General features: G+C 56.1%; 1 protein-coding gene across 1 annotated transcript; it reads left to right on the top strand.

Annotated features, from left to right (window-relative positions):
- Nucleotides 1–535: 535 nt before the first annotated feature.
- Nucleotides 536–22,844, top strand: SZRD1 (SUZ RNA binding domain containing 1). The gene is made up of 5 exons (XM_069573793.1): nt 536–615; nt 754–1,114; nt 17,031–17,080; nt 18,591–18,842; nt 19,801–22,844. The coding sequence occupies exons 1-5, from the start codon at nt 536–538 to the stop codon at nt 19,901–19,903; spliced, it is 846 nt and encodes a 281-aa protein (XP_069429894.1). The 3' UTR covers nt 19,904–22,844.
- The last annotated feature ends 214 nt before the right edge of the window (nt 22,845–23,058 follow it).

Raw genomic sequence — 23,058 nt, 5'->3', positions numbered from 1 at the left:
TGTAGCCCACCAGGCTCCTCCGTCCATGGGATTTTCCAAGCAAGAATACTGGAGTGGATTGCCATTTCCTTCTCCAAGGTTTGATTAATAAATAGCCTATTTAAAGAGTCAAAACCAGTTTAAACTGGTCAGTGTTTTACTTCCTGCTTCATTCTTTGAGGTGTAAACGTGTTTTGAGAATTTTGAAAAAACATAATCTGCAGGTTATGAAAACTACAACTTAAAAAAAGTAAATTGTTTGCCCTTAGAAAAGATGGTTCCAAAGAACACACTTCCCATACTCAAGACGATGACTTCACAGGGACTCCCATTCGGTACACGTCGCCCTTAAGAAAAATGGCCACCTTCTGATTTCTCTGCCCTCTTTCAAGATGGCTTCCCCGAGGCTCGTGGGCCTTGGACCGGAGCCTCTTCCGGCCTTGGCAGGGGGCGGGGTTCATTGAGCAAAGCCCTGCGTGCAGGCGCCCGCGACGGAGACGCGCTTCAGGGCGCAGGCGCACGGAGGGGTGGGGGAGGAGGGAAAGCGGCGAGTAAGATGGAAGATGAGGAGGTCGCTGAAAGCTGGGAGGAGGCGGCCGACAGCGGGGTAAGGAGGAGCCGCCGCCCCGGGGCTGGGCCGGGCGGGACCTGGCGTGAGGGAAGCCTCCGGGGAGCGGGTCTGGGGATGGTTCTCCCCGAGGAAGTGCCCCACACGCCGGGCCAGGGATGGAGGAGAGGCCCCTGGCCCCCGGGCGCCGCGAAGGCCTCTTAAAGGGGCCGCGTTCCATTTCTCTCTCCGCCTCGGCCCGGTGCGCCTCCTTCCCCCGCTGCCCGCGGGCCGCCGTGCGCGCCGCCGGGGCGCCCCCCCCCGCCGCCCGGGGCCTCCCTGCCGGGCGCCCGCCGGCCCGCCCCGGGCTCCTACGGCCCTTCCTCGCCCTGTCGGACCCCCACCCCCGCCCCGGCCCCGAGCTCCATTTTAAAGTTCCTGCGCTCTGATGGGCAGCGACGCACCGTGTGGGGAGGAGTGCGCGCTGCGGGGCGGCAGGCGGGGCCCGGAGGAGAGCGGGAGGACACGGAGTCACCTCTGGCCCCTCGGCTCCGCCGGAGTGCCCGCTGCTTCCTGCCGTCCGCCTCGGTGGGCGAGTCCGGGCTGTTTTCCTCTTTCAGTTTTACTGGGAGGGCCCCGGCAGAACCGCCGAAAGCCCCGGCGGCAGCCCCTCTCCCGCGGGCGCGAGCCCCGGGAGGACCTCGAAGAGTGGCCGCCGGGGGCAGGGGCGCGCTGCGTGAGGCAGCCGCTGCCCCGGCGGGCAGCGGGGATGGACCGTTCGGCTCTTCGCTTTGGGGGCTTTTGTTTGCCTCCACAAGCTGTGCGAAGATAGTTTATCCCAAGCTGGAGCAGCCAGTTCGACTTGGTTCGTGTTTAATTTGGCGTTTTCAGAGTGTGTGAGTCCGTGGTGACCCTGCTGAAGGTGTGGAGGTCTTTGGGGGCTCGCGTGTTCGTATCTGTTCATCCCCCTGGAGCTCTGTGTATCGGGAGTAGGGCGTGGAGAGCCGAGTGTGGCTCAGTTGTCCGACTCTTGCGACCCCAGGCTCCTCTGTCCATCGGATTCTCCAGGCAAGGACACTGGAGTGGGTTGCCATTTCCTCTCCAGGGGATCTTCCCGACCCAGGGATCGAACCCGGGTCTCCTGTGTTGCAGGCAGATTCTTTACCGACTGAGCTAGGAGGGAAGTCGGGGTAGAACGACAGGAGCTGGGTTCCCCCTCCCCCCAAGCTTTGAAGGCGCTTGTCAGCGCTTGAGGAGGCCGAGAACGGACCTCTCCCGTAGCACTCCCTTACTGTTGGACCTTTGGCCTTGAAGTTTTTCCCAGTGGTGGCTCAGCATCTCTCAGGCTGTTTGTTTCTCAGCATGATTGAGGATTTGAAGAATCAACTCGTTCAGAAGGTACTGAGTACAATTCTTAGACCATCTTTCTTGAATTTTGACTTGAGTAAGGAGAGCAATGAAAAGATCTTTGTGAGGAGCAGCAGGTGTCAGCCGGCCGGGTATTTTGTTCGTTCAACACGCGGTTTGGAGTGTCTGCTCTGTGCTAGACAGCGTGCTCAGCAGCGAGTTTGTGCCAGAGAATTCACAGTCTCCCGGTAGAGGCGTTTACTGCCTACGAATGTGAGTGAATCATTCAGAACCCCTCCTGCTGCTCCCTGCGAAAGAGCTTGGCCTACAATTTGAATGTGACTCAAATGATAAGTTTCTTGAGAATCCTGTCCTTTCTTTGTTTTTTCCTCACCTGTTTCAAAGGTACATGAGTTTCTCATGTTAAAGAAGAAAATGAACAAAAAATGAATGTAGGGTCCAGAAATTGAGGATTGCCTTAGTCTTTGAGAAGCTGTAGAGGGCTTGGAGATAAGCTAGCCCGCTCTCAGTTCTGTAGCTGAACAGACCCCAGAGATGTTAGATCTAGCTTGGGTCTTTCTGGTGCTCATCCAGGGTTCTTTGTGCTAAACCGTTCATAAGTGCCAGGTAGAGAGGCGGAGCCCAGCCTTGCCACACGGCCGTGAGCAGCGCGGCCCGGGTGCAAGTTCCTTTATGTAGCTTTTACTTAATTGGAACACCCTGTGGAGGCATCGTCCTCTGTAGGATAATAAGGAAGGAAACTGAGATGTAGGGAACCCTATCTGGTGCAAGGTCACGCAGATGGTAATCCGGAAGCTGGGATGTGGCCTGTCTGACTCCAAATCTGGACTCTTTCTCTCGCACTCTGCTGCCTCCCACCTGGAGATCTGTGGACAGTTTGGGAGTTGGGCGTCGACTTTTACTTTTAATATGTTTGCTTTGGGTTTATACTTGAAGGCTCCCTTGAATCTGATTCCGTCTTGTAAATGTGTACTTTTGAAGGAGGGGATGAGACCTGATGTCTGTATCATAGGGAAACTGACTATGCAGTGTTTCTCAGATGTAGCCAGCTGAGTATGTAGAAGTCTTAGCTTCAGGTTACCCTGTCTCTCAACTGCGATAGGTAATGAGAGTTGAATCACACACACACACACACCTCCCCTTGCCAAAATAAAAGAACTGGGATGGCGAGGCTAGCGAATGGGGTGTGACTCATTCTAAACGTGAGCCTTTGAACTTTATGTAATCTAGAGTTCTAATCCTTGGAAGTAGAGGTTTTTGGTGATTTCCTGTTCTCCAACACCAGAGAGAATTTTGCCATCCTGCTGGAATTTCTTTCTTATTTGTCAGGACATCTGAGGTCACTGTTTCCGGTTTATTTTCAAAACATTCAGTATCAAGTTCTGTTGTGTCCTTTGGGGGAAGACTGACTGAGAAACATCTCAAATGTTCTGTAAAGAGACTGCTTTTTGCTTTTAGTTAGTATAGTGAACTCTTACCTGGTATAAAACTGTCCCTTTACCTACTCTCCCAACGAGTTACAGCCTAAGAAAAGAGAAAAGACAAGTTAAAAAATATGACTTATATTCCGTCAGGGAAATGATACTTTAAAAATACACTGCGTTTGGGAGAAATGAAAATGTAGAATTGAGTTAATGTTGATTCAGACCCTAAGTTGTGTCCTTATCTCAAGCACATTTTGAGGGCAAATACCCATTTTGTAATCTTCATGTTTCCCCCCAAATCAGGCTAACAGTTTGCTCAGTGTGAAAAGAGCTCGCGTTCCCGGGCTGTAGCAAAGCAAGGTGTTTGCAGCAGAATTAGGACTTGGCTGCACGGAAGTCGGAGACAAGCCTCAGATCCACACCAGCTTGGTTTTTTTAGATAGGATTTTTTGTTTTGTTTTGGCAGCGCCTCATGGCCTGTGGGGTCTTGGTTCCCCAAGCAGGGATTGAACCCCAGCCCTCCATGGTGAGAGGGCAGAGTCCCAGCCCCTGGACTGCCAGGGAATTCCCTAGTGAGGAGTTTCTAAAGGGGAAAGAGAGGGGAAGCTGGTGGTTAATCATTCTGTTGTGGTATTTCTTAATCATCATTCCAGGAGCCAGGCCGTCTGTGCCGCATACCCAGTGGTCTGTGACCTGGTGGTCCGGATGCGGAGCCTGCAGAGGTCGTCTTGTTTTGAAAATAACTTAGACTTGTGCATCAGTGATATTATCAGAGGTTGCATTTTTAAGACATTACATTCTTAAAACATCTGGTACTGATTAATTATTACTGTGCAAGCATGGGATCGAAGTTAGAGAAAGAAAAGGGAGAAGGGAAAAAGTTTAAAAATCAAAACATTTCTAAAAGCTAGTTGATGGTCGCAGGTTCAGATTTCTGATTGTTTGACTGAAGCTTTATGTTCACTTGTTTAGACACTCAAAAAAGACACAGTCCACTCCATCTTATTGGCAATGAGCTAGCCCAGTCCTGGGGGAAGGACGATGGTGCATAAATGGGATTGAACTGGTAGTTAACATCGAGCTTTGGCAACCTTTCTCATTTCGTTGCCTCTCAGAAGTTGCCTTCTGAAGTCATGTAGCTAGTTGGAAGAAAGTGTAATCTTGAGTTCAAGGATAGTGGTCTTCGGGACTAAGAATTTGGGGTTACTTTCTGCTCTCATTGAGCCAGTCATCTGAACATTAGCCCTTCAGCGACGTCATGTGGTCTGTGAGTCTTGGTAAAGTGTCAGTGAGCATGGGGTCCTTGCTGTGCTCCAGGTCCCAGGCACAGTCCAGTGAGGAGGCGAGGAGGCAGCACTTTCTTTGGAAGAAGTATAGACGGGGGTCCCGGGGCTGGGATCAGAGACAGTCTTGTAGGGAAGGTGACGCCCAAAGTAAGATTCCAAGGCCCAGTTGAGTTAAGCAGTGGCAAGTCTGGGAGGACAGAGAGTGGGGCCAGTGCACTCGGGCCAGGAGGTGGTGAGAGAAGAACGCCCAGCGTTGGCAGAGCTGCGAGGATCTCCTCTGGCTGGAGGGGGCGTCCTTGGCAGGGCAGACTGGCAAGAGCTGAGGCCCAAGAGGTCTGCAGGGGCCGGTCTGGAAGAGCCTCCTCTACACGGCTCTGGAGAGCTTGGGCTTTGTCCGAAAGCAAAGCAGAGTGTTGGAGGCGCTCTCTTTTTTAGGAGAGGAGAGAGTTTTGTGCTTGTTTCGGCCGAGCGCGTGCTTTCTCTAGCTGCGCGTGCAGGGGCTTCTTTCCTGTTGTGGAGCAAGGGCCTCTCTTGTCCTGGAGTGCGGGCCCAGCGGCTGCTGCGCACTGGCCTCGCTAGTCACGCCGTGGGGGCTTAGTTGCCCCGCGGCGTGTGGGATCTTAGTTCCCTGACCAGGGATCAAACCCACGTCCCCTGCACTGGAAGATGTCTTCTTCAACACTGGGCCACCAGGAAAGTCCCCAAGGTTAGATTTTAATTTAAAAGATGGGAGCTTTGATTTGCTTGGCTGTCTTCAGAGGAGAGGCCGCTCTCCGGGAAGCAGGGCTGCCTGCCTCGCTTTGGGGTCTTCAGTGCCTCCTGCAGTCGCTGCCATCGCAGAGGGTGTGCACTGGGTGTGGATGGGGGCAAATGCAGTTATTTGGGGGCTACCTGGTGCCGATTTCCTTCTGTCTGTGTTACAGTAGAGGAGGCATTTACGATTTGCGGTGTCAGAGAGCAAGACCCAGGCGTAGCGCGGCCGCAGGAGCCGTTGCTGAGCTGTCTCTGCTCCTTACGGAAAGACTGAGCTCGCGGGACTGACGTCTTCAGAGGGGCTTTCTATAAAGCGGTTGGCTAGTTGAGACGTGATTGTGCTGAGCAGTCTGTGTCTGGGACTCTGGAAAAAAGATGTTTCACTGTGATTTCAGAGAAAGAATAGTGAGCTTTTCACTCGTAACCGCTCAGCGCTCCTCTTGGGGGCTGCATGGGGGTCTTGTTCCCAGCTTGCTCTGGGTGTACAAGAGAGCTGCCATGGTTGCTGTGGGTTGGAATTTGGAAAGTTGCTTTTCCTTCTGCAACAGGTCAGAGCCGTGTGTCTTTCTAAAGCTTTGGTAAAGTCCTTCCAGAGAAGACGCACTGTCGTCTGGACCTGGTGGCTCTGGTCTGCTTGGAGCCAGCCCTCTCTCCCACTGTCCCCTCTGTGCTGCAGCGGCCCCACGGTTCGTTGTCTGTTTAAGGCCATGTCCCGTGGCCGCCTTCACAAGCGGAGCGGGTCCTTTCCTGCGCACTTTCCACGGACACAGAAATTGTTTTCCTGTCACAATAGCTGCGGACTTGTTGGTTTCCTAGGAGATCAAGTTTAGCTACTTTTTATCTGTGGCCAAAATACAGAATGAAATTGGTTTTTCTTAAGTGGTTACTATAGAGATTGCTCTTCCCAACTGGTTTCCAAACTCTTCTCGCCTCCACCAAGCATCCTTCTCCTTACCACCCAGCTAAGCTCTATGCAGGATAAAGGTTAAAGCCAGCAGCCACAGAAGTTAGCAACAGATCCTAACAGTGGTCTCTATGTACATAAAGGATCTTACCCCTGAGGGTAAGGCATTTAAAAAGGTCCCTCACTGTAAGTCATCCTCTCCTCCACACCCAAAACTTTCCCTTACAAAATGAATACGGGAAACAGTCTCTCCTTTCTAAAAGGAATGGTAAGTCTCGTTAAAATGCAGTTAAGATGGCATTCTTCAGGGTGTGGTCCTTCGGCGAGGCTCTGCAGGACCGTCAGGACCTGTGTCTGGAAAGGTCGGGGCTGGCCCTGCTCTTCATAGACCTTGAGAGCCGCATGTCCAGCCCTGTGCTCTGGCCTTCTTTGACTATAAGCGCATCTGTGACCCTCCAGCCGCCCGTTCTGTTCCTGCTGCTGAGTTGCATGTCTCACTGGTGAGTGAGCAGAGCCTGTAAACCTGGGGACTCCCACATCCACCGGCCGTTCCTGGCAGGGCTCCTTCGGCAGCCTCCTGAGGGCGCGTCACGGGGCAGGCGGAGTGCAGCTCGCGTCCCCTCTGTCTCCGTGAGCCAGTGGCGTGTGCGGGACAGGAGCGCCCGCAGGCGGCCGGGCTGAGGCTGCTGGCACCCTGCGCCTGCGCTTCAGGGCCTTTCTGGACGGTCTGTTCACCGTTGCTGCTTGGCAGAGAGCTGACCAGTGGAGTGCTTGCCGGTGCTCGGTTGCCGGTCCCTGTGTCCTGGCAGTTGCGTGTCCCCCGCCTGGGGCTGGCCTGCTTCTGCAGCCTGGATGATGAGCCCATGCGTTCTGTGTATCTGAGAAACTCAGTGCTCAGGAGCCAGAAAGACAGTGCTGCTGTTAGTTGTAATGCTAACAACAGTGACTGTGAGATGCTGGTCGAAATCTTTTTTTTTTTTCTTTTTTTGAGCTGTGCTTCGATGCTTGTGAGTTCCCCGACCAGGGATTGAACCCAGGCCCTCAGCAGTGAAAGCATCAAGTCCTAACCACCAGACCGCCAGGGAGTGCCTTGAAATCTTGATTATAAGTGGGGAATAACTTTTTAACATCTGGCCAAGCGGAGAGAGAGAATGTGGAGGGTAAATGGAACAGCTCTGCCCTCTCGGGCCCCTTTGTCCGTAGCTCACGCTGATGGCCTCGGGTAACCTGTAGCCTGTGGACTGCTGGGGGTGCCCGTTGCGCTCTGCAGGTTGGACCTGCAGGCCTTTTCCTGGGCTGGCTTGCTCCCCATGGCCCCCCACTGTCGCGCCCCACCCCCCCCCCGTGCCCCTGCTGTCCTGCCTGTTCTGTTGGCTGCCCCCAAGCACTGTGCTTCCCGCCCCTGCTGCCCATGATTCTGACTAACTTGTGGTGAAGGTGTCTTTGGGTGTCTGAATAAAACCTGGTGTCGGGGAGCAATAGAGACTTTGCTCCATCCCCCAAAGTCTGTAGGTCTGATATTTCCTTTGGGAGAGAAGCCTTGCCATCTTCATTATTAAAAGGAACAAGAAAGGATAGGTTGCCCTGGGCGGTCAGTGACCCACTTTCTCCATCTGTGGCAGGACAGAAATCAGGAGACTAGGCTAAGGGTTCAAGTGCCAGGTATGATTTGGGGGCTCGTCACTACCTACTGTCATTGATCAATTCATCAATAATCTAATGGAAAGTGTTGTTCTAGCCGACCTGAAGGCCGTGGTCAGAGAGCCTCAGAGGACTCTGAGAGCAGTTTCAGAGAGGCGGGGGGCCAGGCGCCGTGTGTGTGGTGAGGGGCGTGTGGTCCGGGCTCGCGGCTCCATCAGCTCCTGCCACTCTCGAGGGACAGGCAGGCGTCTTAGGGTTTAGTGCTTTTCTCAAGCATGGGAAGATGTGAGAAGCCGGCTCGGTAGACTTTTCTCCTGAAAATAGGTAGCTGTCTGAGGACCAGTTCTGCCCGTTTCCCCAGAGCACAGGGCCTCGCCCTGATGTCCGCCTGCCTCCTTCCCAAGGGTGTGGGAGGCCAGTGATCACGGTGCCTGGCGGCGTGGCTCCTGTAGAACAGGGTGGTGGCTGACATTCCTCCCTGAACAGCCCCTTTTGCTTTTGGTCTTAGTTTCAGCCAAGGTGTGGGAGGCATTTTATGACGAGTTTGCCCGGAGTGCTTGGAATGCTCGTCTCCAGGTCAGGTGAAGATTTTGTGGACAGGTCGTGTAATGTGCTCCTGGCCTCAGCCCGGTTAACAGTACCGGAACCCCTGGACTGCCCGGCTTTCTAGTCTGTTCTGCTCCAGGCAGTGGCTCCCTCTAGCTGCTTCTCCGTACGGCCGGGGTCCGGCCATCACAGCCAGTGTCCTTACGGAACGGTTCCTTTGGTCGGCTGTTCAAGTGACCTCACCGTCACTAAGAGTATTGAAGGGTCAGTCACGCATTTGGTAGTTTAAAAAATGATAATCTTATAAAACAGGTAGAGTGCAAGTAACAAGGCCGTGAGTAAGTATTTAAGCTGAGAGCTTCCATTAGGTGTGGCCTAGGGTCTCCCCAGGGTGTCTGACCTGTTTGTTCTGCACTGGTCGCTGTGCTTTGGGAGTCGATATATTGGCGTAATACATAAAGTTCCCCGGAGATGTCTGTACCTACGGGGCAAGTGGTGGGTCACTCTGACCCCTTCCACGATCGAGAAAGGAGCACTGTCTTCTGAGGAGTCACATGCCTGATGCCAGGGGGAGACAGGGCTGTCCCTGGCTGAGCAGGCGTGCGGCTGCTGAGAGGGTCTGGCTCGTGCTTACACAGATGCGCAGTGCACGCTGGAGGGGGCGGGGAGACCCACGGGCAGGGGACGCTTCTGCTTACATTTTTATCTTGCCTTAACATTTTTGTTTCATCACTCCCTTTCAGCTTTGTTTTCCTTGTGTGTAAAACTAGATGAATAAAATCTACCTTGCCTAGTGATAAGAGTTAAATAAAGTTATCCCAGAGTAAAAAGATCATTCTGGGTGCTCTGCAGACACACTGTAGGGGCAAGAATGGAAGCACAGAAAATAATCAGGATGCTGCTCGGAACTGAGACCAGGACAGTCTCTGCAGCAGAAGCGCTCAGAAAATTCAGCACACGCTTTGAAAATAGAACCAGCGAGATCTGCTGATGTGCGAGTGAAGAGGCCTCAGAGGCGAGTCCAGAGTCTGGCCTGAGCCCTGGAAGACTGCACTTGCTGAAATGCGGTGGGGGGAGCAGGTTTGCGCGACGGGGTGAAACCAAGAGTTGGTTTTGGACCCAGTAGGCCGAGGTACCTTTTCAAATCCAAGTGGGACTGTGTATGTGAGTGATTTTAAAGCTGTGAAACTAGATGAGGTCACTTAATAAGCCAGCCTGGACACAGAAGGGGCAAACTCCCCAACCTCAAGGGATCGGGAGAGGGAGAGGAACCTATCTTATAGAAGAAATCAGATTCGAAGCGTGAGAGGGAACCACCGGGATCGCAGTGTCTGGGAGGATGAGTAAAGAAAATGGTTTATCCATTCTACTGATAAAAGTTTACTTAAGCTGTAAAAATGCCGCAGGGAAGGAGCACTGAGCAAGGTTTGGGATTCACCAGTAAGCTCAGCGGCAGTGCAGGGCGGTTTGGGAGGGACAGTTAAGCGCAGAGAGCTGAATTGAGGCGAGGCGGGGAGTGTTGCCCAGAGCAGGGCCTGAGCCGGACACTGGGCCCTGAGTGAGTGCTAGCTGCTTCGCGCTTGCCTCGGGGCCCTTCGGGCATTCAGTCACTAGTTGCTGGCAGATGAAATGGACAGGAGGGATGCTTCTCGTTCTAAGGTTAGGTCTAACCTAACCTTACAGTGTTACCCAGCAGAAGTATCCTGCGGGCCACGGAGGTAACGTAAAATTTTTGGGAAGCCATGTTTGAAAGTATAAAGAAACACATGAAATTAATATTTTTAATTCAATATATACAAAGTAGTATCCAATCAACATATAAACAATATGAAAATACATTAATGAGCTACGTTACACTTTTTTTCTTAACTGAGGCTGGGAAGTCAGCTGTGTCTTTGGCACTTAAAGCGCCTCTCAGCTTGGACCAGCCACGTGTCAAGCGTGTCCCAGCCGCATAGGGCAGCACCCCTGCGCACAGTGGCCCAGCTGGATCTGAGGCAGAGGAGAGCATGCCCAAAGGGCTCCCTCCTTCTGGGCAGGCGCACGGGGATCCGGAAAGCTCTGCTGAACTGGGGAAAGAAAGCAGGAAGTGGGTGTCCCTTCCAACCAAGTAGAAATCGTTGGGTGGTTACTGCCTGCCGCCCCAGAGCCCTTTGTGCTTTCTGGTGCCCCTGACTTCTTCCAGTTCATATCTTGCTGGCCCTAGGAGTTATAACTAATTTTCTGCGGTAGCTTTTTGAGTATGGATACCAGCTAATAAGAACCGTGGCTGGGTGCAGCTGAAGTAATCTCAGATGACTTTCTAAACCTAATCTAAGGTTAGAGAGATGGGTCCATTGTCAGATGCCCTTCTAGATTTGAGCGTCTCTATTTAAGAAGCGTCTCTCTGGGGCCCCTTTTGTCCTTTCTCTTCTCCCTGCCGCTCTGTCTCTCCCTGCCGTGAGTTTGCGCAGCTCTCCCCGGGCTTCGTCTCTCTCTCCCGGCAGTGCGTGCACGCCTCGCGCTGCAGCCGCGGGGCTGCTCTGCCTCTGCCTGGCGGGGCTCCAGTCGGCGGGACTGCCTCACTAGTCCCGGCCTCCCGCTGCTAGCGCGTCTCCTGCTTGGCAGGTTTTAGGCTTTCCAAACTCGAGTCTTCAGCTTTTTTTTTTTTTTTTAATCACAGTGAAGCAAAAGGAAAATAGCCTTGAGCTACATCAACAAAGCATAGATTTCCTTGGGGAGGGAGCTTTAGACTTTATCCTGTGCCCTACAGTGACCCACATAATTAAAGTGCAGTGTCTTTCCTTGCTGTGGGAGTAACAGGAAGGAGGAATGCGTGGTGGGAAATGGAACCTTCAAACAGACCAACCCGAGTCTGTGTTAAAGAGGCAGCTGACGGCTTCACTGCGCCCCACAGCTCGTCTCTCAACTTCTGAATTCTGCCTTTTGCTCTGATTTACCCAACCATGTTTGCTCAGGAGTTATTGAACCTGACGGGGATCCTGAAGCATGGCTGTAAAATCAGACCTGGGCGAGGCGACTGTGGGTACCCTCCTTCCTGGAGTGAGCCGAGGGGTGGGGCAGGCAGAGGCATTGGAGATGGCCAGCCCCCTGTGGCAGGACCGGATCACCGCCATGCCAGTGATGTGGAGGGAAAAGGCAGGGATGAAGCGCCGTTACTAAAGTTGATATGAAGGTTGTTGGGAAAAGCTTTTGTAAATTGCACATCTGGACTTGAAATAGCCAGGGGTGTGCTTTAAGAGTTAAGGAGACCTTTTTATCTGGCTTTAGACCAGAGTTTGCTGGTTCCACCCATGAAACCAGTCCATCCTAAAGGAAATCAACCCTGAATATTCATTGGAAGGACTGATGCTGAAGCTCCAATCCTTTGGCCACCTGATGCAAAGAGCTGACTCTTTGGGAAAGACCCTGGTGCTGGGAAAGATTGAAGGCAGGAGGAGAAGGGGATGACAGAGGAGGAGATGGTTGGCTGGCATCACCGACTCGATGGACATGAGTTTGAGCAAAGTCTGGGAGACAGTGAAAGACACAGAGGCTGGTGTGCTGCAGTCCACGGGGTCAGATACAACTTAGCAGCTGAACAGCAGCTACCTGCGAGTTATTTTGTTTTATTCCTAAATGCAATTGAGGCCCTCGAGGGAGGAGCCAGACTCCCCCGGTGTGTGGTGTGGAGACACAGGTGCCTTGCTGGGGAGACTGCCCCCAGGAGGCTCTGGCAGAGGCGGCCTGCTCGCCAGGCGCCGTGCGCTGTCGTCCTGCCGGCGCCTAGAGAGGCTGGCCCGGCGTGGGCTCTGCCGCTGCCCTGCGCGTCCAGGGGCCAGAGCGCCCTGGGAGGTGGGCTCACCATTCACTCCTTGATGGCATTTTCTCCCGACTTTTCCTCACGACAGGTCAGGCTCTGTTTCTCAGAGGAACACTGTCTCTTCAGATCCCCCAGGGTCTCCCTGCAGGATGTGGTTCCCAATTTGGGAGAGCTGGACTACGTGAGCCTGTGGGGCATAGCGGTTCAAAGGGAGCCCAAGATCGGTCATTTCACCTTGAATTTGAGAGGAGAATCAGAAAATACCAGCTTCTGAAATGGCAACTGGCAGAGAGACAGTTTGTGCTCAAAAAGTCCCTTAGAGCGTAACTGTGCTGATGGAAAGACGGTGCTTCCTGGTCAGAGCCAGGACCTCTCAGACCTCCGCTCGGTATCGAGATTCTCGGCAGTTGTGTCGGCTGCCTGGTGACCGGAGGGCCTGGGTTGGCTTCGCCGTCCCTAGGTGGAGCGGTGAAGTCTGCGTCTTGCCAGTGCGGCTGTACCGGTGCTGTCCTGCGCCCTGCACCGCGGCCCGAGGAGGCTGGCTCTCTCGTCTGCCTGTGTCCTCCCCTCTTCCCTCCTCGCGTTGCTCTTTTCTCTCTCGTGCGCCTCTGTGTTACGGAGCGCGGCTCTCCCCGTCGTCTGCCTGCCGTGCACACACGTGCTGGCCCTCCATTCCGTCGGAAGGTTCTGGCTGGGTCTCAGTTGAGACTGTTCACAGTGTCTCCTCCCGCTCCTGTGCATCCACCCCCAGCTTCTGCTGGAGGCTCCCGCGAGCACCTTCGTCGCATGATTAAGGGCCCCAGCAGCCGGTGGGGCTGTGCGTCTCTCTCGGGTGCGTTGAACTTGCAGACCCTGGCGTCTCACTGCGCCCGTCTTGCGGCGGTGGCCTCCCTTCTGTCTCTCCTAAGGGCCAGCCTATCCGGGAGCACCTTGCTGCCTCCGGTGGCTCTTCGTTGCTCCCCGGCCCTAGGCTGCTGCCTTTCTGGTTCGCTTGTTCTCGCAGACCAGGCAGCGTGGCCCTCCTCTTGCAGAGGTGAAGCGCCACCTGCGCTTGGTGACAGCAGACCTGTTGCTGAGGATTTTCACCCAGAGAGAGGAGACACAGCACCGTCTTCTGGAGTCTGTTCAGTGCTACTCGAGAAGAAATAGAGAGCTTTTCCGGAAGGAGGAGTCGTGGGAACTAGAACTCCCCTCGCCCGTGATCTGTTGCGCCCCAGTGGGCCTTCCTCTCTCAGGGTCGAGCTCCAGTGCTGAGCCTTTGGGTTTCTTTCACTAGCCATGGCGGTTGGGCCTCTCCCACGGGAGGCTTGACCTTGGGCCGGGCCTGCGTGCACCCCTGTGGAAGAGGCAGGTGCCCTTAGCTGGCTGGATGCTTTGTTGGGGCCACAGCAGGCGCTTCCCCAGGCCTTCTGCGACCGCTGGAGTCCCTCTGCTGCTGCCTCTGAGGAGACCGGCGTTCTCCTTGTAGTGTGCCCTGCAGGAGAGTGTCCGCTGGGCCCAGCTCCTCAGAGCCGGGGTCGGAGCGTGCGTCGATTGCAAGGGCCTGTCCGAGGAGAGAATGGACTCCTGACCCTGGACAGACGCCAGCAGGAGGCGCGCCAGGCTGCAGCCGGCCAGCCGAGGCGGCCGGGACCCGCTTTCCACCAGGGCTGTCCGCGTCAGAACGCGTCCTCCCCACTGCCGGCCGAGTTCCTCCTCAACCCGCTAAACGGATCTCAGTGCCCGCCGGCTTGAGTGGCGTGGGGGGCGGCAGCATGCGGCGGGCCTCCAGGGGCCTTAGTTCTGGGGCTGCGCTGCGACCGTGGGGGAGCTCTGTAGCCTCTCTGAGCACCTTCCCCTCATCTGACGGAGAAAGAGAAAAGCCGCTCTGGCTCACACAGGGCTGGTGTGACCGGAAAGGGGGTTTGGGGAGGTGCACGGGCAGCCCCGAGGCACTGGCCGTCGCGCGCCCTCTTGAAGGGCTTTCCTCCACCAGCCTCTGTTCTCCGGCTTCCCTCGGGCCCTGGAGAAAGAAGGGAGCCGCGCCCTCCCGAGAGGAAGCCTGCATGGGCGCGCTCAGATTCAGTCACTGTCTTGTGTATTTCCCATAGTGCTTTTAAAAACCTGCTAACCCATTATTAGGTCCATTTGCCTTGTATTTGGTCCTCAGAGCAATGTAGAGGCGAGCGTCCCTGGAATGAAGCTTACAAATGCAGAGCTTTCGCATCAGGCTGGAGCAGCAGCTTCCGTTCCCCGGGCGTGGCTGCCTGTCTGAGGGACTCGTGCTCCCTGGCCCCCTGGAGCCCCCTCCCCTCGCCACTGTGCTCCCTTCAGAGGGAGTTTGGGTGCTTGCCCACCTCTGGAGGCGTTGGATCTGACCCGTTTGAAGACTAAATCCCGTGGATGTAAAACCTTGCATTTATGATGGAGGAGCTTGAGTAGGAAGTCTCAGTTTCAGATTGTAGCAAACTGACGCAAACTTCAAAACTACCAGTTATTTGTGAAAAGCCCTTAAAAGTTGGTGGGTATTAGTCTAACACGAAACATACTGTTGACTCAGGCAGTAACACTGTCATCAATCCTGAAGTTCAGAAGAGTTTCATCACCGAGGGTGCAGCGGGCATAGGTGTTCTTTGAGTGCATGTCTGTGTGTTCACAGAAAACGTCTAGCTCATTCTCTCACCCCTCCATGCACCATTTCTGTTCAGCGTTAGACAGCCATCGGGCACCAGCTTGTGTTCCAAGCTTGAGTGAGAGGTTTGATTTTTGTGGCTTCCTACCCCCTCCAGAGAGTTGGAGGTGCCCTCAGAATACAGTTTGTTATGCTTGCCTAAATATAGTTTGGAGCAGGCAGTGGCACCCCACTCCAGTGCTCTTGCCTGGAAAGTCCCATGGACAGAGGAGCCTGGTGGGCTGCAGTCCATGGGGTTGCAAAGAGTTGGACACGACTGAGCGACTTCACTTTCACTTTTCACTTTCACGCACTGGAAAAGGAAATGGCACCCCACTCCAGCGTTCTTGCCTGGAGAGTCCCAGGGACGGGGAGCCCAGTGGGCTGCCGTCTGTGGGGTCGCACAGTTGGACACGACTGAGGCGACTGAGCAGCAGCAGCAAATGTTTATAGTTCGAGTCTTTCATGAAAATAAAGCATGTTAAACACAACTCAGCATCAGTCATATCAGTGTCAGATTCAACTTAGATTCAGCTTCATGTCGTTAGGCTAGCTTCACATTGTTCACAGGAGACAAAAACAAGGACATGAAAGGAAGTGAAAGGGGGGGAAATATATTCCAGGTGATATCAACCAAAAGAAAACTGGAATAGCTTTATGGATGTGAAATGATAGATTTTAAGGTAGAGGTTGTCACTTACAATGGTAAGCTTTAATGTACTAAAAGGAATGATTATTCTTTTAGTCTATAGATCAAACAAATCAGTAAGATTGTAGAAGGCTTGAACAGTACCGCTAACCAGCTTGAACTGTAGCCATCAACTATATTTCAGGATATAATTTGTGAAAACTAGCTCTGGGCTCTGAAGTTTTTGAGAAAAATATTTCAGAAACTTCTCGCTGAGGCCATCGTTCTTAACGTTTTGCACGTACCAGAGTCCTTTGAAAACCCACCCATCTCACTAGGCCAGGGTTTCTCAGCCTTGTCACTGCTGACCTTTGGGGCTAGATGATTCTTTGCTGCGAGGCTGTTCTGTGCACTGTAGGATTTTAGTGGGATCCTGGTGGGCATTTTAGCCCACCGGATGCCAGCACACCTCCCATCCAGTAATGACACCTGAAAAATGTCTCCAGACGTGGCCAAATGTACCAAAGTCACCCCAGGTTGAGAACCAGTACGTAATTTTGCGTATGATTGCGCCCCTCTCCGGTAGCTAGATGGTCTCGCCCTCCCTGAGCATGGGTGAATGGGACATGTTTTAAGAACACACAGGAGACAGCTGAGGAGCCGGAGCCTGGGCTGTGCTGGGCGCCACTGCCCTGTCCCGCACGTGCAGGCTTGCACCCCAGGCTCTGGAGCGGCCTGCAGCTGCTGCTGCTGAGGCTCGGAGGACTCCGACTCCCAGCCGGCTGTGCACGCGCTCGGCTTCTCTTCTGTTCCAGGCCTCTTGCTAGGTGCTAGTCTCAGAGTTCTAGTCCATACATGTAAAAAAAAAAAGAAAGAAAATTGATTGTAAAATGTGTGATCCACGGCTCGTGAAGGGAGAGTGTGTGTCCCGTGTGGGCGCCGAGACTTGAGAGAGGAGAGGCAGCCGCTCAGGCTGTGTTTTGCAGGGTACCTGGGAGTTTCCGGGGGGCCGAGACTGGAGGCAGGCGCGCCCCACACTGGGCTGCGGGCCGGGCCAGCTTGGTTTTGCTGTGGTTGGTGTGACAGGAACAGGAGCTGGAGGTGTGTGTGCGGGAGGCTTGCATAGGGCTTAGACCGGACCGGCGATCAGTTGAAGCATCTTCAGTGGGGACAGGACCCAGGCAGGCTCATGTGTGGAGAGTTGATGTGAGTGGCTCTTTGAAGGGCAGGTGGGCATCCAGGAGACTGGATGCAGAGACCCCAGCTGAAGGATGAGGTCTAGAACTCTCAACGCAGCCTCAGGCATGGAGGGGGACGAACCTGCAAGGAGTCAGGGCCCCACACCCCAGAGGCTCATGAAGGGAGGGCTGCACCCCCAACTTCTAAGGACACACTGTCGTCCCTGGTCACAGAGGACGCTGCCCTTAGCTCTGAAAATAAAGACGTAAGTTTTTATTTGAGAGAGATTTTTTCCACCTTTTATATACATTTTTTTCCTCTAGGAAATAGACAGACGGTTGGAAAAAAAACTGAAGATCACACGAAAGGAGAGGTAAGGCTGCTGTCTGGTCTGAGGCTCAGGCTCCGCCGGGAGCGCTGGGCAGTCAGCGGTGTCTCCAGCCGGCCGTTAGGTGTGGCAGGTCAGGCTCGCGGGCAGCGAGCGCTTCCTCTAGGGTCGGACGCGGCGGCTGTGGGAGTGAGGCTGCAGTGGTCGCTGCGTGCTGCGTTAGTGGGCCCCCGAGAGGCGGTCTGCAGAGAGGGGGTGGTGCCGGGCCAGGGCTGGGCGCGGAGGCTGACTGAGGTGTGGGCGCGCTGTCTCCTGGGCGCCACTTTCCCTCTCTGTGACACAGGGGGGCCGGGCAGGCGGTCCCCTGGGCCCTGCACGACTGGTGGCTCGGGGCGTCACGAGGGGGCCGGGGAGGAGAGGTTCTCGGGGGTCTTCAGGACCTCTAAGGGTCGCTTTCCCCCGCTCGGGCAGCACAGGAAGTAGGTGCGCAGAGCGGGTGCAGGCTGAGTGGCGTGGTCTTGGCCCTGCTGGCCTGTCAGCGCCCCGCGGGGAGGAAGAGAGGGCCTCTGTGGGGGCCCGGGGGCCCTGCCCACCCACCGGCTTCCTGGCTCCCCGTCTGTCTGCGCGCCTGGTCGCAGCGCCCTGGCCACCCGCCCTGGTCCCCCCAGACCCGCTCCAGGCCCCCGTCCCGACCCCTCCTGAGACCAGGGCCCTGAAACCAGGCCCCCGGGGCTGCTGGGTTCTGAGGAGGAGTTAGGTGACTGCTCGGGGAGGGTCTTCGTGGCCCTTCACGCCTGGACCCTCGCTCTCCGCTGTCCCTGCTGCCCGCCCCGCCCTCGTGTGCACACGCCCGCCGTGCACCCCCAGCCGTGGACAGTGCTTTTCCTTGGAGCGCTGCCAGGCGCCGTCTGCATCGTCCTGACCGCAGCCCGGCCGCGTCCAGCAGACGGAGAGCCCTGCTGCGGCGGCGGGAGGGGCTCTGCTCGGGAGCTCTTCCGAAGGGGCGGCCAGCGTCCGGGAGGCCCAGGCCCCTCAGCAGAAGGCCGGGCTGTGTGGCCAGTCCTGCCTGGATGCCGGTCAGGGCGGCGGGGCCGGCCCCCTGGAGCCCGGGTTTGAGCGCATGTCGGGACCTTGACTGGGAAGGAATGCTTTGCCGACCCCCAGGCTCAGGGGCTCCCCCACCTACCAGCCTGTTACATTCTGGTCTGCGTAGGGAAGCTGGGGTTTCTAACTGAGGCCAGTGGATTCTGGACAAGAGATGTTCTGCCACAGGGGCCAGACTGTGGTGGTTGTGACTGATGAACACGAGGAGAGAAGTCTCAGAGTGAGCTGGGGTTCCCACCCCCTCGCCTGGGGTTCGGTGTGGGGAGCAGACCTGGGGCTGTGTGAGCTTAATAAGCAAGCTTGCTCTTTGGCGAAACCCTTGAGTGAGAATTTCAGTGTCTGGTCAGAGGCCAGAGACTGATGCATAGGCTTGGGAGGGTGAGGCGGGGCACGCTGGGGCCTCCTCATTAAGGACAGGACTTCTGAGGCTGTGTTTGCTCTTCGTCAGCAGGAAATCCAAATCTCCTCCCAAAGTGCCCATTGTGATTCAGGACGATAGCCTTCCCACGGGGCCCCCTCCACAGATCCGCATCCTCAAGAGGCCCACCAGCAACGGTGTGGTCAGCGGCCCCAACTCCGCCAGCAGGCCGGCCCTCCCGGTCAAGTCCCTGGCGCAGCGGGAGGCGGAGTACGCGGAGGCCCGGAAGCGGATCCTGGGCAGCGCCAGCCCCGAGGAGGAGCAGGAGAAGCCCATCCTCGACCGGTGAGTGTGGCCGCCGCGCCCCTGGGGGAGGAGCGCGGCCTGCGGGGCGGGGCCCGCACGGCGCGGATTCGAATCACGTTGGCCGGCTTTGAGTGCGCCTCTGCCGCTTCCTTCTGCTCAGCTTAGACCTTCCTCACCCTCTGTCTTCACCGCCTCATCCGAGAAACGGGATGGTGGTCGCCTACCTCATCCATTTATTGTACAATTAAATGGCAAGTAGTTGCGGATGTTCTGGGTCTCATATGGCCCGCTCTGATGCTTTTGCGAATTTCCTGAATTCTTTTTTTATTCATGGCATTTTTGCCTCTGCAGCTCTAGAGGTTGCATTATGTAAGTTTGTCACCTCCCGGTAAAGCAGTATTTGTTAAAACATCCTTTACGAGAAGCCTCTTTTGGAGGGAGGGGGTATTCTGAGGCTTGGAGTAGTAATCTGTACCGTGCCGTCATGATTTTGATGGACTCCCGTTCTCTCTCCTCTAAGCCCTCATTTGGCAAAGCAGGAGAAGTCCGTTCTCTTCCAGTTCTTCAGTCCTACGAGTTAGCCATTAGCCCCGTGATCTGGAGAGGAGCGGAGGAGCGGCGGGGCGGGGTCACTGCTGACGCTTGGTCAGAGGTCTTAGCCTCAGCCCGGCCTCTGGGGAGCCTGGCCCCCGAAGGTCTGCGGGACCCGTGCTCTCTGTGGTCACTGTCGCTGCCCCTGGACAGCAGGGGCCCTGGGGCACTCCCCTCGCCTCCAGAGTGCTGCGGGCAATAGCGCTCAAGGACCCTCCGCCCCACCTGCTCTCGGAGGCGTGCCAGCTTGGAGGTGCGCCGAGTCTGCCCGAGAGAGAAGCAGACCCAGGGAGCCAGAGTCGGCCGGGAGCCACTGGCCTCCACCCCAGATGCAGGAGTTGACTTTAAGATCTGGGGGCCTCTCCTTTGCCCTTTCTCAGGCCTCCCTCTGGTCTTTTTCCTTCAGGCCAACCCGGATCTCCCAGCCGGAAGACAGCCGGCAGCCCAACAATGTGATCAGACAGCCTCTGGGTCCTGATGGGTCCCAAGGCTTCAAACAGCGCAGATAAACGCGGGCTGCCGAGGATGCCGCCACCCACCCCGGGCCGCACTGCCGGGGCAGACCGCTGGACTTGAGCAGAGGGAGCGACCGACTGACTTGCACTGTGATCCCCTTTGCTCCGCCCACTGTGACCTTGACCCCCATGCACTGTGACCTCCCTTCCCCTTCTTCCCACGGCATTGGCGTGTCTGCAAGGGCTGTCCGCAGTCAATGGAAAGGGAAAGGGTGGGGGTTAGAGGAGGGTTGGGGCCCCCCCAGGGACTCAGAGTAGAGAGTCAGGCCGTGCCCCTTGGCCACTTGGGGCGAAGCCAGCGCCAGCAATAGCAGTTTATCATGCTCGTTAATTTGGGATAACAAAGCGCAGAGAACTCCCGTCCACCACCCTCCAGTGCGTGTCTTCATCACTTAAAAGCAAGTTCCATGGGAAAATATCCTTTCTTTTTTTTTTCTTTCCTTCCTATTTTTGTTTGTTTATACAAATATTTGATTTGCAAAAAAAAAAAAGTGCATGGGAGAGGTTTTAGCAGTTTAATGAATTTTTAATTGAGAAAGGGTAGTTTGGTAGTCTACTTAAAAGTGTTTCTGGGAAATTCACTAGAAACATTAACCAATAGGACTTTGGTGAGCTTAGCTTCTGTGTTCCTACTGCCGCCCAGATGGGGCCGGGCTCTGCAGCCCCCCGGACAGATGAGCACCCATGCCTATACCTCCCTCCCCCAGCTACGGCCCAGGGCCTCTGCGCCCTGCCTGCAGACTGGGCTGGCTCTGTAGGCTCAGAGAGCCTGGGGAGGGTGCCAGCCCCTCACCTCTAGTATTTTGGGAGATGGAGAAAGTGAACAGACTTCCCCTTCCAAAACCCCTCAGGGTGGCTCCCTGCCGCCAGGCTGGCTGCTTCCGGAAGGCGGCGGGGGTGAGGCCGCGCTCCCGGTGTTAGGAGAAGGGCTGCGAGACTTGCTCAGTGTCTCGCTCTCAGCACAAGGGAAGCGCAGAGACAGTCTGACTCCAGGACGCTGAGCCTCCTGCTGAGTGTGAGCAGAACGTAGGTGGACCTTCCCGCTCTGGCAAGACTTAGAACTAACTCTCACGAGTCTGTGGGTTGCCATCACTGTTGATGGCATTGGCGTGGTAACTGTAACCCAGGACATTTCCCTTGTGAAATCACTACCTTAGGAGCAAACCATTCTGAGTGCGTTTGGGGAAAAACAAGCTGTGCATTGCAAAGGTTGGTGATGACAGACTGGTTCCCCCTGCCCCTTGGCTACCCTCCACCCTTTTCCAGAGCAAGGGCCTGGAATGAAGGCAGTGTTCCCTTACAGGCTGGAGACTGGCTTTGGCTCTTTGAGGTGGAAGAGGCTTAGTGCTCCGCCCAGAGCAGCTGTGTGCGCACCATCTGGCTCCTCTCAGGCTCTCTGGTCTCTGCCGCTGCACTGCGCCTTGCGTCCCTCAGCCAGCCAGGCGGCCTGCCTGCTTGGCAGACGAGTTTTGGAGCCATGCTGTGACGTCTGTGGTGGGGGCAGCTTGCGCTGGCCGCGGTGGTGGGCCAGGTCTCACAGGCTTGCTCCCGCCTTTGGTTGGTCTGCCCTCACCTCACCCCGTGGGGATGTCAGCGGGGCCCAGCAAGCCTTGGCTCGTTGCCCCTTAGGAGCGGAGGTTGGCTGTCAGCCTCAGCAGCTAGTGCACAGCACAGGCTTACCTCTGAGTGAAGCCCGGAAGCGGTGTGTGCGCAGAGCTGGACGCAGCTTCAGTGAGAGTCTGTGGGGTGCTGAGTGCCGCCCCAGGCTCTCCGGGGTGCGCAGGGGGAGGCTGCTGTCTCCATGGCCCTGCGGCCCTGACCAGGTTTCCGCGTCCGAGACGGACAGCGTCCATCCCTCACGTGGCAGTGGTGTCTGGCCCGAGATGAGACTGTCCTTTTCAGGTGGAGAAGGTACAGGGGTCGGCAGGTGGGAAGGCCAGAGGTGCTGAGGGCCCCGCCGTTGGGACCAGCTGCCCTTGATCCCCTCTCCTGGCGGGGGCCCAGGAGGCCGGCTGGTGGGTGTCTGGATCGAGGAGGTAGTGGGGACTGCCGCTCCCGCCTCCCTCCGGCCAAAGATGGGCTCTGCCCGCCGCGTGCCTGCCCCCACCCACCAGCAGTCTACCTTGGCCCCCCAGACGGAGAGGTGACAGGCGAAAGTGAAAAGAAATGAAAGAGGAAACTCTTGTGTTGGGGGGAGGTGGGCAGGGAGGTCAGAGAACGGTTTGGATTCTGTGTGTGTTTGTGGGGTTTTTTTGTAGCTGTCTGTAACTTTCCTTAAGTGCTTTTTTTTTTTTTTTTAAGTAAGCTGCAGGCTTTGGCTTGGAAAACCCCAGGGAGGGTGAGGGGGGCAGAAACCTGAGGCTGCTGCCCCTTTCTGCCTCCGTGGTTCTGTCCCCTTCCCCAGCTCCTCCCTGACCCCCAAGCCAGGCCTCAGACCTCCCAGCTAACCGCTTCCCATGAGCCACTACTCTGACGTCAGCCTATAACCAAAGGAGCTGGGGGTCTGGGCCTGGTGACCCGCCCTTCTCCGCCCACTCAGTCAGGGTGCTCCCCACCTGCAGGCAGGAGGCAACACCCGATCTGCTCCCTTCAGCCCTTCCAGGGCCCCCGCCCAGCCCCCCCATCCCCTGCTCGCCCCGCCTGGGGACGCTCTGCTCAGGGACGGGCCGGCAGGGCTACCCCAGCCTCCCCGGTAGGCAGAGACTCTGGAAGCCTCCGGGGTCCTGTTTTCGGCCATGTGGCCCCCGGGATGCATGCGGGCCCCTCGGGCGTCTGAACAGGGGGTGGGGGGGGCGCCAGGAGGGAGCCTGTCCCCTGCCGTCCTGCTCTGCTGGTCCGGCGGGCATGCCCACCCCACCCGCACCGCGGGCTCCTGAGTCGGCAGATGAGGCATTTTATAAATTGTATTTTAAATACATGTTTTAAACTTGTCAAAGCCGTGTCCTTATTTCGGTCTCTGCCCTTCTCACCTTTCGCTGTGGCTGCATTTCACTGCTGGGGGCGCTCTGGGGACAGGACTGGGGTGGCCGAGCACCCACGCCCGTCAACTCCCAGGGAAGGAGACCCCTGGCTCTCAGCCCCCAGGGGCCTCCGCACCACCACCCCCCCAGCTGCCTTTCCATGGGGTCTTCCTGTGTGAGAGGCCACGG

The sequence above is a fragment of the Ovis canadensis genome, chromosome 2, assembly GCF_042477335.2.
Source record: "Ovis canadensis isolate MfBH-ARS-UI-01 breed Bighorn chromosome 2, ARS-UI_OviCan_v2, whole genome shotgun sequence".
NCBI classification, from domain to species: domain Eukaryota; kingdom Metazoa; phylum Chordata; class Mammalia; order Artiodactyla; family Bovidae; genus Ovis; species Ovis canadensis.
The sequence above is the reverse complement of the archived record's forward strand: the minus strand, read 5'-3'. Positions and strand labels throughout refer to the sequence as shown.

Bases quoted from the DNA above. Each gene is read 5' to 3' on its own strand.
- SZRD1 (XM_069573793.1), top strand. From the start codon at position 536: ATGGAAGATGAGGAGGTCGCTGAAAGCTGGGAGGAGGCGGCCGACAGC. The intron at 17,081-18,590 runs GTAAGGCTGCTG...CTTCGTCAGCAG, and splicing joins AAGATCACACGAAAGGAGAG to GAAATCCAAATCTCCTCCCA. The intron at 18,843-19,800 runs GTGAGTGTGGCC...TTTTTCCTTCAG, and splicing joins GAGAAGCCCATCCTCGACCG to GCCAACCCGGATCTCCCAGC.